General features: G+C 47.1%; 1 protein-coding gene across 5 annotated transcripts in view; it reads right to left on the bottom strand.

The window, feature by feature from the left end:
• The window catches only part of ST6GAL1 (ST6 beta-galactoside alpha-2,6-sialyltransferase 1), a 121,537-nt gene that overhangs the window by 21,787 nt on the left and 83,264 nt on the right, over positions 1–16,486 (bottom strand). For all 5 annotated transcript variants that reach the window (XM_040481053.1, XM_040481057.1, XM_040481052.1 and 2 more), the window contains 2 exons: positions 13,067–13,202; positions 7,476–8,111 (listed from right to left, as the gene is read on the bottom strand). In XM_040481053.1, the coding sequence (XP_040336987.1) occupies positions 7,476–8,061 (586 nt within the window). In that variant the 5' untranslated portion in view covers positions 8,062–8,111; positions 13,067–13,202. The remainder of the gene's footprint in view (positions 1–7,475; positions 8,112–13,066; positions 13,203–16,486) is intronic.

Genomic DNA, 16,486 nt, shown 5'->3' with positions numbered 1-16,486 from the left:
TGGCTTATTTCACTTAGCATCACACTCTCCAGTTCCATCCACGTTGCTACAAAAGGCCATATTTCATTTTTTCTCATTGCCACGTAGTAGTCCATAGTGTATATAAACCACAATTTCTTTATCCATTCATCAGTTGATGGACATTTAGGCTCTTTCCATAATTTGGCTATTGTTGAGAGTGCTGCTATGAACATTGGGGTACAAGTGCCCCTATGCATCAGCACTCCAAACAGGACATGTTTTTAAAAACCCATTCACTCCCTGTCTCTAGTTCCCCGTCCTTGTAGCTGTTTCAGCAGAGCTTGGAAGACCTGGAGAAGTCTCTCTATGTGGCATTGACCAATCTCATGGAGGAGAGAACTAATGACGTTTAAGATCTATCCCAACCCTGAGCCAACCTCCTATGAGCTCATCCCATTTTACTTGATCAAGCCAGTTTGGGGTTCACCTGTAAAATCTGCACAGGGTTTGGAGGTCAGCCCAATTCTCTGCTGTTGTATTTCCCTCCTTGTGGGAAATTTATTTGGGGTGGTTCGTCATCCACAGAGGTGGCATCAAAAGGTGGAGGGGGCGGGACAATACAAGACGATCCGAAAGAAGAATACCCATAGAGTTAAGGGATGAAATCCTCCCTCTTTATTTCAATTCTAATTTAGGTCTTAAGCCTCAGGAGTCTAGACATCTCAGCCACAAAAACAACCTGATCTTAATCCTAGGACACATTTTATCAAATGGGCTTGGCAGTTACATGACATGTCCATAGTCCGCACTTTATCAGCCTACAGGGCAGTCATACTGAACTGCAAATAGGGCAGAAGGCGTATCTTTACACAACTCAGATTGCAACACATTTGGCAGAACTGGTCACTGGCTTCAAAAGTGACCGGCGGTAATCACACCAGAAACGTAGATGCATCAGGAACTTGACTTAGTCAGCTCCCCCATTTCACAGGCGAGCAAACGACTAATCTGAGCACCCCAGTACCAAAAAAATGATAAACTCAGATGGAGTAACTGAGAACTGAATAAAAGGACTATTTCCAAAGTTGTAGGTAGAATTTACTTTTTTTTTTTAAGTTTCGTTATTTATTTTTGAGAGAGACAGAGACAGCACGAGTGGGGGAGGAGCAGAGAAAGAGAGGGAGACTGAGAATTCCGAGCAGGCTCCACGCTGCCCGCACAGAGTCCGACAGGGGGCTCGAACTCACCAACCCGTGAGATCATGACCGGAGCCAAAACCAAGAGTCAGATGCTTAACTGACTGAGCCACCCAGGCACCCGGCAGGTAGAAGTTAAAGAAATCAACAAGGAATGGGCAAAACCCCAGGGTTGGCCACAGTGGGAGCCATTCCTACCCTTGCACCTAACGTGGCAAGCAGAGCAGAGGCCCTGAACTGAAGAAGGCCACCTGTCCGGGCTGGTGGCTGTTAGGGGAATACAGCTACTGCTAATGTCTAGGCAGTGAGAAGGGAATCGATTCCTCAACCTCTCTCTCCTCCTTGCCTCTGATTTCTCGGCCTGAGGGTAAAGAGAGAGAGCAGGGCTCAGAAACAGAGAGGGCTGCTTGAAAGGAGCTGAACTTTTAGTCGGGAAGAGAAGCAGTCTGTGGTTATTCTGCACGGAGAGAGCTGGGGGCCGCGGCCCGGGGGGACAGGCACTCCGACTTCACTCTCTCCCTTCTCAGGTTTACAGCAGCACTTGTATTGTCCAGTCCCAAATAAAAGCCAGAGGAGAAGGAAGCCCAGCTGACATGGTCCCAAATGTAAATTCCCAGGGCACAGAGTCAGACAGGAAAAGGAAGAGAGTGGGTCTGGAGGGCTAAATGGAGAACACCCAGCACCAGAGGCTTAGGATGCATCCTTGGTATTGACCATCAGGAAACAACATGTTTTTGCTCATTCAACAAATACTGACTAAGCACCTACTTCTGTTGGGCACAGTTCTAGGTGCTAGAGACAATGGCCGTGAGCAAGAAAGATAATAAGGTCCTTGCCCTTAGACCTTAGATCTTGTAATCTACTGCAAGGAGGAAACCAACAAATGAGCCCAGCAACCTCTACTCAAGATAATTACAGACTGTGATTAATACCATGGCACAGATAAAGTGAGCTGTGTAACAGGGGCCCTGAAGGGATCTCCTTTGTATGGTGTGATGATTTGGGACATGCTGCTGCCATCCAAAGGGAGGCCAGGCACAAGAAGGGTTTAGGGAAGTATATTTCAGCCAGAGGGTGCAGCACTGTGGGGACCCTAAGGAGAGTAAGGACTTGTCTGGAGACGAGTGAGGTGAGGAAAAGAAAAGACGCGTTAAAGAAGCTGGCAGGAACCCGGCCACACAGGCTGTGGAGGCCACAGGTATGAAGTCTGGATTTTATTCTAAGGAAGAAAAAAAAAAAAAACCAATCAAAGAAGAAAACTTGAAAACAGGCCACTAAATTGGGCTCATAAACAAAGAGGACAGCATCCTCGTTTGCCAAAACAGTGCTTTGCTAGTGAAGGCGAAGAAGTTCTGAAATCAAATAGGCCTCCAGGAAGTCGCCAGGAAAAAGCCACAGCTACTGGGAGCCCAGCAAATGAGCCCTGCAAGGGGAAGGCTGCAGAAAACAGGGGCCACCACTTCTGTTTAACTTAGACTGAGAGAAAGAGAGGGACACAAGTTAGAAAATGAAGAAATAAATGCACCACCATATGCTCAGGATATAACTGCATGCCAAGAATATTCAACAGAATCAGCTCATTAGTAAATTCATCAATACACCAAAATCTACTGCCTCCAGGTACAGTAACTCTAAATAGCTGGAAATAATAATGAAAGAAATTTTTATCATAGTTTAGACCAACCTCTTTGTGTATTTTCAAATGAGCTTAATAAATCATGTAAGCATATTTGGAAGGCTGAATTCTGGTTCTGATCCGGAAAACTAGATATAATACACATCAGGGCGAGGAAATTATGGCCTGAAGGCCAAAACTGGCCCATTCTCTGTTTTGCAAATCAAGTTTTATTGGAACATAATGAGGTTCATTCATTTACTACTGTCTAGTTTGCTTTTCCACTACAACCGCAGAGTTGAGTAGCTGTGAGAGACACTCTATGGCCTCAAAACCAAAAATATTTGCTGTCCAGCCCTTCATGGGAAATGTCTGCCGATCCCTGATACAAACAATCATACCTTCTGAGCTACACGATCCAGGGATGTCTTCTCAGTCCTCACCCTGCACAAGAACTCCATCTGCCCAGAATCTGCCCAAACTCCACTCCCCTTGCCTTGCATATGACACACACCCAGTTCTCCCTGTTCCTTCTCACTGGCCTTCTGAATGTCTCCGCCTTCCCTGTTCTTTCTCCACCTCTTAATGTTTATTTATTTTTGAGAGCAAGAGAGACAGTGTGAGCAGCGGAGGGGCAGAGAGAGAGGGAGACACAGAATCTGAAACAGGCTCCAGGCTCTGAGCTATCAGCACAGAGCCCGACGCAGGGCTCGAACTCACAAACCACGAGATCATGACCTGAGCTGAAGTCGGACGCTCAACCGACTGAGCCACCCAGGCGCCCCTCTCCATCTCTTGAATGTATACTTTCTCTAGGTTTTCTCCTCAGCCCTCTCCTGGACTAAACTATCACCTCGGCACAAAGGACTCCTCAATCTGATCTCCCACCCTGACCCTTCCCTGGAATCAAATACCAAATCACATAGGTATCTACCCAGGGAATTGACAAACACATCAGACTCAGCATTTCCAAGACAGCACCTGTCTTCCTCTAGAAGCAGGCTCCCCTGTGATAGGAGACAGCCCGCTCCCAGGCTAGAAACTCTGGCTCCTGCTGATCACTCAAGGTCATTTCTAGTTAGACACCAGTTTCTGCCTCTTCTCAAATCAGACCCACCACCACGATCACCGCTCAGACAATCCTGGCACTTCTCCCCCGGAAATTCTCAACTAGAATGCCCTTCTCCTATGGGAGAGCAAGTAAGTGAGAATATGAAGGGTTTTTTGTTTTGTTTTTTTAAATTTTTTTTCAACGTTTATTTATTTTTGGGACAGAGAGAGACAGAGCATGAACGGGGGAGGGGCAGAGAGAGAGGGAGACACAGAATCGGAAACAGGCTCCAGGCTCTGAGCCATCAGCCCAGAGCCTGACGCGGGGCTCGAACTCACGGACCGCAAGATCGTGACCTGGCTGAAGTCGGAGGCTCAACCGACTGCGCCACCCAGGCGCCCCGAAGGGGTTTTTTTTTTAAGCTGTTAAGGGATTCATCACATCAAAATTTTTATTTTATGTTTTATTTGAGAGAGAGAGAGAGAGAGTGAGTGAGCGGGAGAGGGGCAGAGAGACAGAATCTCAAGCAGGTTCCATGTTGAGCATGGAGTCCGATGTGAGGCTCAATCCCACGACCCTGGAACCTGAGAGTTGGACACTCAACCGACTGAGCTATCCAGGCACCCTGCTGTCTCTGTTTTAAATATTGCTATTCTGCAGAAGATCTTGTTAGAAAAGTGAGTCCTGTCACTACCAATAAGCACAACACTATAATGGAGATTTAAAAATAATAGAAGCACTGATTCCTACTGTATCTTCAGGTCCTGAGATTCTGTAATTTTACTGATTACATGAGGACTAATTGTCTCTTTTGGCTTCACCTACCTGAATAATTTTCAGCCTTTCTGTTTGAAAACCATTACTGGAGTAGGAATTCTTAACCTGGGGACTGTGGACCAACTTCAGGGGATTCATGAATCTCTAAAATCATGTGCAGGGGCGCCTGGGTGGCGCAGTCGGTTAAGCGTCCGACTTCAGCCAGGTCATGATCTCGCGGTCCGTGAGTTCGAGCCCCGCGTCAGGCTCTGGGCTGATGGCTCGGAGCCTGGAGCCTGTTTCCGATTCTGTGTCTCCCTCTCTCTCTGCCCCTCCCCCGTTCATGCTCTGTCTCTCTCTGTCCCAAAAATAAATAAAAACATTGAAAAAAAAAATTTAAAATCATGTGCAAAATACCTGTGGGTTAGGTGTGTATAAAGTGTGTGTGTGTGTGTGTGTGTGTGTGTGTGTGTGTGTGTGTGTGTATTAAATCAGTCTATGCGTTTTTCCAGAGAGAAAGTCCATAGCTTCCAGCCAATTATTCTTAGAGGTCTCTGTGACCCCACAAGGTTAAAAGTCAGAATCTATCAATCTGCTTTTTTAAGAAATCCTTCACAGTTAATAAAGATGGAAAGCCTGTCCATATTTATAAACATGTGTGCAACACAAAGAAATGCAGTTGCTTTAGGCTCCTTAGTTCCCTTATTTGGAGAGAATGTGTTTTCCATCCTTGTGAAATGAATCAGGCTAAAGAAAGCAAAGCACAGGAAGCCTTCCTCTTCTGTCAGGCTCTGGAAGGTCCTGGAGCAGGTGAGGTCATATGTCTCCTTTTTTATTCCCTGCACATAACTGCCAGGAAAAATGGTCTGAAAGGCTCTCAAAGGAAGAAAAGTAGACCCAAATGGGATTCTCTGCAGCAGAAAGAAGTGGTGAGATCACATTTTGTGCTTCCCCAAATAGTCAGTACTTCCTAATAAAAGCTGCCAAGGTGACTGGCCCCACCCCCACTTCTGCTTTTGCCTTTCTGGTTTCTTTGGGGCTTTGTTTTCTAAAAACTCAGTGTGGAGGTTTTTTGTACATCCAGAATGGATCCTTTCCTTCGTCCTTTCTTCCTTCCTGATTTTTGCTCTGTAGTGGTCATGTTTAGAATGTCCCAGGTGCTAGCTGATGCTCTTTTTCACGTGAAATCATCACTGTCTGCCGGGGCAGAATTGCGTTGCGGTTTCAGGGAGAGCCCGATACTTCTATGAACTGGAACCGCCTGTATTTTTATGCACTCCATACAAGTTTGGAGTGATTTGCATTAAACGTTAGAATAACCTTTTTCTATAGACTAGAGTTATAGTTTCAAGTGTGTATTTCCCTGGAAAAACTTTGATCTTGAGACGTAACAAAAATTGCACGTTGGACTTCAAATGTTCTGCTTTTTAATAGGGCATCTCCTCTGGGCATTTAGCCTAACAAATGTTTTAAGGAATTCATTCATTCTTTACAAACTTTTTTTTAAGTTTATTTTTTTTATCTTGAGAGAGAGAGCAGGAAGGCTGAGAGGGAGAGAGAGAGAATCCCAGGCAGGCTCAGCACTGTCAGCACCAACCCCGATGCGGGGCTCGATCTCAAGAACTGTGAGATCATGACCTGAGCCGAAATCAAGAGTCAGACGCTTGACTGAGCCACCCGGGCGTCCCTCATTCATTCATTTATTCCTTCACGGATCTATCAACAACACAGAGCAGGAGCTTAGAATGCAGAGGGGAAAGAGAGGGGGTAGGCCTTTTGCTGAAGGCCTGGGAGCATCAGGCAGCATGCCTCGCCCATAGCCTTCCCACTCTACCTGGAATCTGTCCAGCTATTTCTCCACTATTGAACATATTGGATGGTTTCAAATGGTTTGCTCTTACACACTGCACCACTAACAGGGGTTTTGGGTGGATAACTTAAGTGACTAGAGGGGAAATATCCACAGCAGTGGGTCCAGAAGACCAAACAAAGTAAGGTAAGTTTCATGGCTCCTTTTGTGTCCTTGTAAAACTGTTTGCCCGAGGGATTGTGATAATGTGCCGTGTCTCCAGCCTCAAACCTCAAACCAGCCAATGGTGGGCACAGTAATTCTCAAATAATTTTGATACATATATATGTAAGGTCTCTTAGATTTGTTTGCATGTTCATTTGAAGCAATAGCATACTTCTAAAACATCATAACCAACAGGGATAACGCTTACGGTGCACCTGCTGTGTGCCCAGCGTGCCTTGCTTTTTAATCCTCCCAGTAATCCCGTGACGTCGGGACAATTACTGTTCCCATTCAACTGATGAGCTAAGTATTGGGGCTCAGAGATTACACAACTGATAAACAATGCACTGTCACTACAAACCGGGTCCTTTGACTCAAAGGCCTGGAAACTCATCCTCTCTGCTCTTGCACCTATAGTGGTCATAGCTTTATAATAAAATTTGGCAGGGGCACCTGGGTGCCTCAGTAGGTTGCGTGTTCAGCTCAGGTCATGATCCCAGGGTTGTGGGAGCGAGCCCTGCGTTGGGCTCAGCACTGAGCACAGAGACTGGCAGAGACTGCTTAAGATTTTCTCTCTTTCCCTCAGCCCCTCCCTCCCCCCTGCTCATGCTCTCTCTCTAAAATGAAATTAATCCATTAATCAGTAAAAAAGAGACAAGCAAAGCTCTTCTCGTTGATAAAGATGCTGGCAGCCTGGATCCCCACCCTTTCAGCTGCCCTACGGTACCTCTGACTCATACAAGAAGGCCGAAAAACACTGTTGTGGGCCCACTCTGCCAGTTCACGGAGCCACACGTGGGCCCCTCCTCTCCAGTCCCGCCCACATGCCCAGCTCCATGGGGGCACTGGCTGCTCAGCTCACCTTAACACCCCAGAACCCACCTATTTCTCGGCCGAGCTGGGAGTTCTTCAGAGATCCTGCCGATGAGACCACAGCGCACGTGCCCCACGGCCCAGCCTTGGTCCTAATGTTCTCCTTGGGCAGGAAGCCTTCCCACTCGGAGGTGTTGAAGGGAAAATCTGTGACCTCTACCATGGAGACGTTCACACGTTCCCGGAGGTGGCAGTGCAGGGCCTCGGCACTCAACTTGACCCCCGGCCCTGGCCCCTTATAGGACACTTTATACTTGTTCATATTCAGGTAGTTCCTCCAGATCTTTTGCAGCCTGGGGATGAGGTTTTTGGAAGAGCTGTCCTTGTTCCACACCTGGAAGGAGGCCTCCGGCTTGGCCTTGGCTGGGCCCCGGGGGCTGCTGAGGGCGTGGCTGCCCCTGTGGGGGTCCTGGGTGCTGCTTGAAGTCTCAGCCTGTTTCTCCAGACCTCTCAACACCTGGAAATCCTTGCTTTGCAACTTAAGGGAATCATAGTAAGTCCCTTTCTTCTTCTCCTTCCACACACAGATGATTGCAAACAGCAGAAAGGCCAGCACACAGCAGCTGAACTTTTTCTTCAAGTTGGCGTGAATCATAATGAAAGATGTGCTCAAGGTAGCCACTCTGTTCTGAGCAGGAAACAGGCCTAAAAGAGGTAAGACGAGGCAAAAATTTTGTTTAGGTACACAAACCTTTGTTTAGGTAAAACGAAACCTAAAAGTAGTGACAGGTAAGAGGTGGGACGATGAGCCAGGCAGCGGATTCAGGGTGAGGAGACTCACTTCCAACCTTGGTCCACTTCCCACCAGGCCCGCGGCCCACAGAAGCTTGAAGTCTGCATTCGGCCTCGGTTTGGGCTCTGAACGTAGACAAGCAGTCCTCAGACACCCCTTGTTGTTCTCTGAACCATAAACACGTCCTGTATTCTCCGACCACTCCTTCGTACGCCCTAAGTCTTGGTCTTGCGTTGTCTTAGCCTAGCTCCCTGACTATACTCTCGAGCTAGGTGAGGTCAGGAACCATATCTTACACATCGTTGGGTTCCTAGGGCCTTACGTGGTCTGTCAGGTGGAGGCACGCGTGCTTGAAAAACTAGCAGAAAGAAGGAGGAGCAGGATGACTGGTCTACATCACAAGAGTCCGAACTCCCTGAAATCCTAAGGGGCCCAGCATCCTTTTTAAAATTGCCAGAAAGAGGGGCACGTGGGTGGCTCAGTCAGTTAAGTGTCTGACTCCTCATTCGGGCTTAGGTCATGATCTCACGGTTTGTGAGTTCGAGCCCCAGGTCGGGCTCTGCACTGATGGTGCGGAGCCTGCTTGGGATTCTCCCTCTCTTTCTCTTTCTCCCTCTGCCTCTCTCTCTCTCAAAATAAATAAATAAACTTTAAAAACCAATTGCCAGAAAGAGACCTCGGTCCACAGACAGGGGCTGTGACAGACAGACCTGGGTGTGGCGCATCTCTCTAAGGGCTTGGGTGTTGGACTCCTACATGAGAAGACCACCGACGGTTAGCTTGCAACATGACATCCAGTTTCGTGGCGTGCCCCGCAAGAGTACTATCAGGTGGCAGGATGCTGACCCCCCTCATGGTAAAGCGGAGGAAATCTTGGTAAGACAGCACACACGTGACCAACTCGGGAGATAAAAACAAAGACGCAGGAAGCACCTAAGACGGTATTTCATCTAATTTCACCATAAACCAGGGCCCCTGTGATGCACAACCCTAGCCAGTACCACGTGCACAAGTGTCCAATGGGAAGGGCGTCCCCTGAGCCGTGCAGAGATGCCCAGACCATCATTAGCCATGAAGGTGTTAGAGTCTCCATATTCATAGGTTAGCAACCCGAAGCTCTGAGAGGTTAAGAGAAGTGCCTGGGGTCACAAAGCTGAGTAAATGGTAGCATCGAAGTCCAAATCCAAGTGCACCGGGGTCCATAATCCATGTCTCTTTCACTATAAACCTGCACTAAACTGTTGCAAGTTCTGGAACGTGGATTTTATTACACGCATAGAGCCTAATATGCCCCCTTACATCTGGGTAAAGACCTACTTGGCTTTCCCGGAATTAATTGTGTAACTAGATGGCAAATGGAAGTACTTTGAACTCAAACAAGGATCTGTATCTTTTGGAAAACATTAAATTCTCTCCTAAATAACTGGGCTTATTTACCATAATGAGTCTAAGCAATCACCTCTGGGGTTCTGCTAACCCACTAGAGATCCATAGTTCCTTCCCATGGAAACCCCAGCTAAGGATATCTGGCCCAAGACATAGGAGTACTGGACTAGGTATTCACAAAACCTGGTCTCTCTCCATTCTTGATGACTTTGGGCAAGTCACTAAACCTGTCGGCACCTAGGTTTACGTGGAGTAATCCCTCTCTCATGCACAGACTACTAGGAGGACCAGAAAAAAATGGTGTTTGAACCAAGTCATTGTAAAGGCATAGGAAGTGTTCTGAACAGACCAGAGAGCAGCCCCTTGGCTCAGGGCCATGCGGACGCCATGTGCGACAGGGAGAAATGGCAGAGTGGAACACCTGACTTTCAGGTCCTCATCTGAGACTCTTCAATGTAAGTGGCTTCCAGACCGTTCCTGGAACCCATGGGAAGTACTGTAGGAACCAGTGGCTCTGGGGAGAATGGGCTCTCGCCTTGGGCTGCAGAAGTTTTGGAAGTGACGAAATGTACAAAGGGAGAAAAATTCAAACCTATGATCATGAAATCGGGGAGGGGCCTTGTTACATGTCAGAAAATTAAGGAATTCAATTTCCTCAGACACTCAGCCTAGCTAATCGCATGACTACAATAGCTAAAGAACTCAGAAGAAGGGAAAGGAGCATTTAAAAAGTGCCTCCAGTATGGTATGGTAGGCACTTTAGCTGTCTAATTTATTTCTTTTAATGTTTATTTATTTTTGAGAGAGAGAGAAAGAGAGAGAGAGAGAGAGAGAGCGGGGAAGGGGCAGAGAGAGAGGGGGACAGAGGATCTGACGTGGGTTCTGCACTGACAGCAGTGAGCCCAATGCGGGGCTCAAACTCAAGAACCTTAAGATCATTACCTGAGCCAAAGTCAGACACTTAACTGATGGAGCCACCCAGGCACCTCTGCAATGTCTAATTTTATCTTTACTATAGCACCATGAGATAGATATTCACAGCCCCATCTGAGAAAATGAAAACACTGATGCTTAGCAAAGTTACGGGGCTTCTCCAAAGTCAACCAGTAGTCAGTGCCTGAACCAAGATTCCAACCTAGGTCTATCTGACTCTAAAAGTGTATGGTCTTTGCACTAAAAGACAGACATCTGTGTTGAAAAAACAATGAAATGTCAGTGTTGACCAAACTCAGAAATCAGAACTCAGAAATCAGGGTCCCTAGAGGGACAACTTAACCCACAGACAATCACAGGAAAAAAACCACCTTTGCCATCTGCAATGTCCCAGCCCTGACCAGTGTGCACTGTTTTACCCTCAGGCAGCCCCTTCACAAAAGTTAGGCTTATAAGATCCACAATAACCCTGTCAGGTAAGCACAGGAAATCATATTAGCTCCATTTATAATTGAAAGAACTGATGTTACAGGAAGGAAGGGAGGGAGGGAGGGAGGGAGGAAGGAAGGAAGAAGGAAGGAAGAAGGGAGGGGAAGGGGAGGGGAAGGCAGGGGAGGGAAGGAAGAATTTCCAAAGTTGCATGTGTGACTAGAAAGCAGTGCAGTAAGTTGGGACTTAACTCTTCTATGTATGAATGAAATGAAACAGGAGGTAGGGAGGTAGGACCTGATTCACTATCTAGGAGCTGAGGCTTGGAAGGAGCTGGTGGTCACCTTCTGGCCATCACCTACTGTCCCAAGGTTGAGGGTCTCAAGGGTCTCAAAAAAGAAGACCTCCTCCGAAAAGCCCGGCACAACACAACAGTCCTGCCACTTTAAGACAGCCTCAGCCTTTAGGGTCATGGCCCCAGTGCACTCATCGGAAAGCTTACCTCAGGGCTCCCCAGGTCTCCTAACACCACCCTCTGTTCAGGCTCCAAGTCCAAAAACTGGCTGGAGTTTCTGGTCATGAACACAGAGTATTTCAAGACCCTTTTTCCTCTCTCCTGCTGTTTTTTTTTTTTTTCCAACGTTTATTTATTTTTTGGGGGACAGAGAGAGAGCATGAACGGGGGAGGGGCAGAGAGAGAGGGAGACACAGAATCGGAAACAGGCTCCAGGCTCTGAGCCATCAGCCCAGAGCCTGACGCGGGGCTCGAACTCACGGATCGCGAGATTGTGACCTGGCTGAAGTCGGACGCTTAACCGACTGCGCCACCCAGGTGCCCCTCTCCTGCTGTTCTGAAGAGACAGGGACTAAAGCAGTTCCATCTAAGCAGCCCAAACTGAAGGAAAGGAGTAGTAAAATTTTCTCCCCTGTTTCTCTGGGGAAACACACCAAGCTTTGGATTTTCCAGAGGTCTTAGCCCCTGGGCCTTTGCACTGCCATAGTCTCTCGCTTGTCCACTTGCCTGTCAACCAGACAGAGTTACCTTTCTGCTTCTGCCCTCCCATGGAACCCCCTCGGGTTTACATCAGGTGCTAAGCAATGCTTGCTTTTCCTGCTGACCCCCTGCTAGAGGGGAACCCCTCCTGGCTCATTCCTGAAACCCCAGTGTCCCGCACAGGACCTGAAACTGACTGGGTACTCAATAAAGGCTTACTGAACTGATGGGATTAGGTCAATAAATCTTTTCTACCCCCACCAGGCTTCTAGAAGAACAGGAACAACCCACATTATCACCTACAAAGAACAAGCCAGGGGCCTCTGGGTGGCTCAGTTAGTTAAGCAGCCGACTTCTGCTCAGGTCATGATCTCGTGGTTCATGAGTTCGAGCCCCGTGTCGGGCTCTGTGCTGACAGCTCAGAACCTGGAGCCTGTTTCGGATTCTGTGTCTACCTCTCTCTGCCTCTACTCGTTCTCTCGTTCTCTCTCTCTCTCTCTCTCTCACACACACACACACACATAAATACATAAAACATTAAAAATTATTTTTCAATAATAAATAAAAAGAACAAGCCAACACTAAACCAACAGTAAGAAAACCCCAGTCAAAGTAAGGTTCCTGCCCTGGTTTGCTCATCACTACATGCTCAAAAAAGGTGGGCTGAATCACAGAATAACTTCAAGTCTCCCACTTCCTATTTAAAATTTTTTTTTCCCAACATTTATTTATTTTTGGGACAGAGAGAGACAGAGCATGAACGGGGGAGGGGCAGAGAGAGAGGGAGACACAGAATTGGAAACAGGCTCCAGGCTCTGAGCCATCAGCCCAGAGCCTGACGCGGGGCTCGAACTCAGGGACCGCGAGATCGTGACCTGGCTGAAGTCGGACGCTTAACCGACTGCGACACCCAGGCGCCCCTCCCACTTCCTATTTATAAAAACAGGCAAACCACCTATTCCCACCACTCACCGAATCGGAACACATAATACATGAGGAAAACAGCGAAGCCGCAGTGAGACATCGAGACCCTGTGACTCCCGGCCCCATATTCTACCACCCCATTTCTTAATTAGGAATATACCCCTTTGCTGCTCCATAGTCCAAGCTTCCAGGTCTCCTTACCTGCTCCCGGCTAATCCCCCTGGGGCTGCAGGCCCAGCAGGTCCTCAGGAACCAGCACTATTCTCCATAGGAGGAAGGTTGGCTTTATGGGGTCTGGAGGCCAAGGCTCATTTTTCTCAGGATGATCAAAACACATCTGCAAAGGCCAAAAAAGAAAAAGAAGCAAAAAAAAAAAAAAGAGGAGGTTCAGAGCTGGTTTCCAGGAGGGGCAGGGTTAAAGATTAACAAGGTGGTCAAGCACCTCTGAGAGTCTTTTGGCTCAATCCAGGAAGCCCGGAGGGCTCAAAAAAAGAAACACAAAGAGACAAGAGCCCAGTACAGGTGCTGAGCTCAGGGTTGGGAACAGCAGAGAAATCCTGGAAACAGACCTATATTAGATAAGAACATGCTAGAAGGATAAAGCAGGCACCACAGAGCAACCTGGGAAAGAAAAGGATTGTTTAGTCACTGGTTTAGGGATAAATAGCAATTTGGGGAGAGAAGATTCAGCTCATCCCTAAAGACACTCTTGACAGATTTTTCAAAGTTATTTCTTATCGGGGCACCTGGGTGGCTCAGTCGGTTAAGTGTCAGACTTCAGCTCCGGTCATGATCTTACAGTCTGTGAGTTCAAGCCCCACATCAGGTTCTGTGCTAACAATTCGGAGCCTGGAGCCTGCTTCAGATTCTGTGTCTCCCTCTCTCTCTGCCCCTCCCCTGCTCATGCCCTGTCTCTCTCTGTCTCAAAAATAAATAAAAACATTAAAAAAATATTTTTAAGTTATTTCTTATCAAAGAACACTTAGTGATATGTGAAATTTCTACCAGTATAATGCTACCTGGAAAAAATAGGTTGTAAAACTATATATAATATTCTAGTCAAATCCAAAAACATAAAAATTTTAATGTACATGTGAGAGAAAGGACTAGAAAAAAACAAAACAACACTGGATGGTAGAATAATGTTTTCAGCTTTTACAATTTTTTGTATATTCCAAAATTTCTAAAATGTATATGCATTACTCTTAGAGTTGGAACAATATTACAAAAATAAATAAAATTTTAAAAAGCTACAAACAGGGGCGCCTGGGTGGCGCAGTCGGTTAAGCGTCCAACTTCAGCCAGGTCACGATCTCGCGGTCCGTGAGTTCGAGCCCCGCGTCAGGCTCTGGGCTGATGGCTCAGAGCCTGGAGCCTGTTTCCAATTCTGTGTCTCCCTCTCTCTCTGCCCCTCCCCCGTTCATGCTCTGTCTCTCTCTGTCCCAAAAATAAATAAACGTTGAAAAAAAAATAAAAAAATAAAAAAAGCTACAAACAGAATTCGATATTCGAGCGTCTGACTCTTGACTTCAGCTCAGGTCATGATCTCACGGCTCATGAGGTTTTGAGCCCTGCAGCCCCACGTCAGGTTCTGTGCTGACCGGGCAGAGCCTGCTTGGGATTCTCTCTCCCACTCCCCTCGGCCCCTTCCTCGCTCACTCTCTCTCTCTCTCTCTCTCTCTCAAAATAAATATATAAACTTTAAAAAAAAAAGGAAATATACATATATAACACAATATTAATTAACTTAAAATATACAAGGTAATACGTAATAATATACAAAATGTATAGATAATTGTGTATGAATTTATGTAGCAACAGGGGGAAAATTCTTCAAACACTGTAACAAAAAAAAAGTGAAACGGAGAATGTTATCTGTGCATCCATCGTTGTGACTAAAAGTTACTCACGTCCAAATATCTAGGAAAAAAATGTACCTGACTGAGACCTGGTGAGCAACTGGTGAGCAGAGAGAAGTTCTCATCTTTCAGTCTGACTTCCTTTATTACGCTTCTTATGTTACTGGCAAAACTGTCAGGGACAACACTGAAAATACATTCCAACCTTGTGTATCAACCCCATGCACACTATTGGGCTGGCCTTGAAGCCTGTCCTGGAAGATGCAGCGTTAACAGAACTCAGGGAAAGCCAGAGTGGCCATAACTCCCTCCCTCCCTTGACCCAGGAGGAGACACCCGCCCGCCTTGCAGGCCTGGGGTTCATACCGGCAGGAGGGCAGCTGTGGGCGGGCCCTGGGTATGTCACACAGGGCAAAAGCGAGAGGTGCCTTGTGGTGTTCCTTGTCAAAAACTCAGGGGGCTCCTTATCAGATCAAAGAACTGGCGCCCAGGCACTCCTGGTCAAGTCCTAAAATAGCTCTGAGACCTCTTCCTCTTTTCATGTCATGTATGTTTCCTTTGTGGCATAAGAGTTTGTAATTACGCAGGCGTTCGTATGATTATCTGATTACCAGCTGCCTCCTCTGCTAACAATGTAAACTCCGTAAGTAGGAGCCTTCTCAGACTTCTTCACTACGATCTTCAGTGCCTGGATGAGTGTCTGGCACCTGGTAAGCACTCGATAATTATTTGTTGAATGAGTGAAAGATTACCAGGCCTTCAGAGGCCTATGCTTCCCTCAGGCCACACTGATGGAAAAGGTTCTTTCTCGGCACCCTCATGAGGAACACTGAGGGTAGCCCCCTGCCCTCTAGGTGACGCCTCTTGCCTATGAGTGCTGATTCGCTGCCAAACCACCACCCCCCCCGCCCCCCGCAAGCTGCTAGACCATGTGACTTGTTTGAATTCAGGGCACAAATAGTTAATGCAAATCTTCCTGTCCCTATCGATTGCACCTGTTCAGAACAACTCGCCCTCCTAGGATGTCACAACCACTCCCTGCCCGATTTCCAAAAACCAAGTAGCTGAAACAAAAGTGGCCCAATTGTTGATGTCCATCTACCATAGGTGAGGAGAGTCTTCCGGAAGTAGTCACTGCTGCTCGTAAGGCTGCAGTGGTGGTGAACTTCACCCAGCTGCAGGAATTAGAATCCTCAATTCTCTGGGTGAGAAACTTTGGCCATCAGCTACCATTTATTTGGTACTAGCTGTGTGCTCAGCACGCAGGGGTTGAGGTTAAGAGCTCTGGGATTAAACAGATTGGGGGCAAGAGTCCAAACTCTCTCACCAGTTACATGACCTCTGGCAAGCTACTCAACCCTCTAAGACTCAGCTTCTTTATCTGTAAAATGGGAGTAATAATAAAAGACCCTATCTCATAGGATCGTTTAAATAATCAAGTAAGGTGATACACCCATAGGGATTACGATAGGCTTGTGACAAAGACCATAGGCATCACTTCATTTACTCCTCACCATCCCCTCCGGTGCACCCCATGGTTGTCCCAGATTACACATGGGTAAGCTGAAATAGGGAAGAGGAGTAATTTTCTCAGAGTAACTCAATTGTGGCATTCCAAATGCCCTATGTTCTTGCACCCTTTGTTGCCCTGCAAGTAAATTTCCTTCTGATGAAATGTCTTTTCCTCCCCTGTTCACACGGGGCCACACCCACTCAGTCCCCCACCATCCCCTGCACCAGCTTATGTGTCCCTGGACTCTGA

This window comes from Herpailurus yagouaroundi, unplaced genomic scaffold (genome assembly GCF_014898765.1).
Source record: "Herpailurus yagouaroundi ecotype Mexico unplaced genomic scaffold, PumYag 159, whole genome shotgun sequence".
In the NCBI taxonomy this organism is placed as follows: Eukaryota; Metazoa; Chordata; class Mammalia; order Carnivora; family Felidae; genus Herpailurus; species Herpailurus yagouaroundi.
This window is presented reverse-complemented; position numbering and strand designations above follow the sequence as displayed.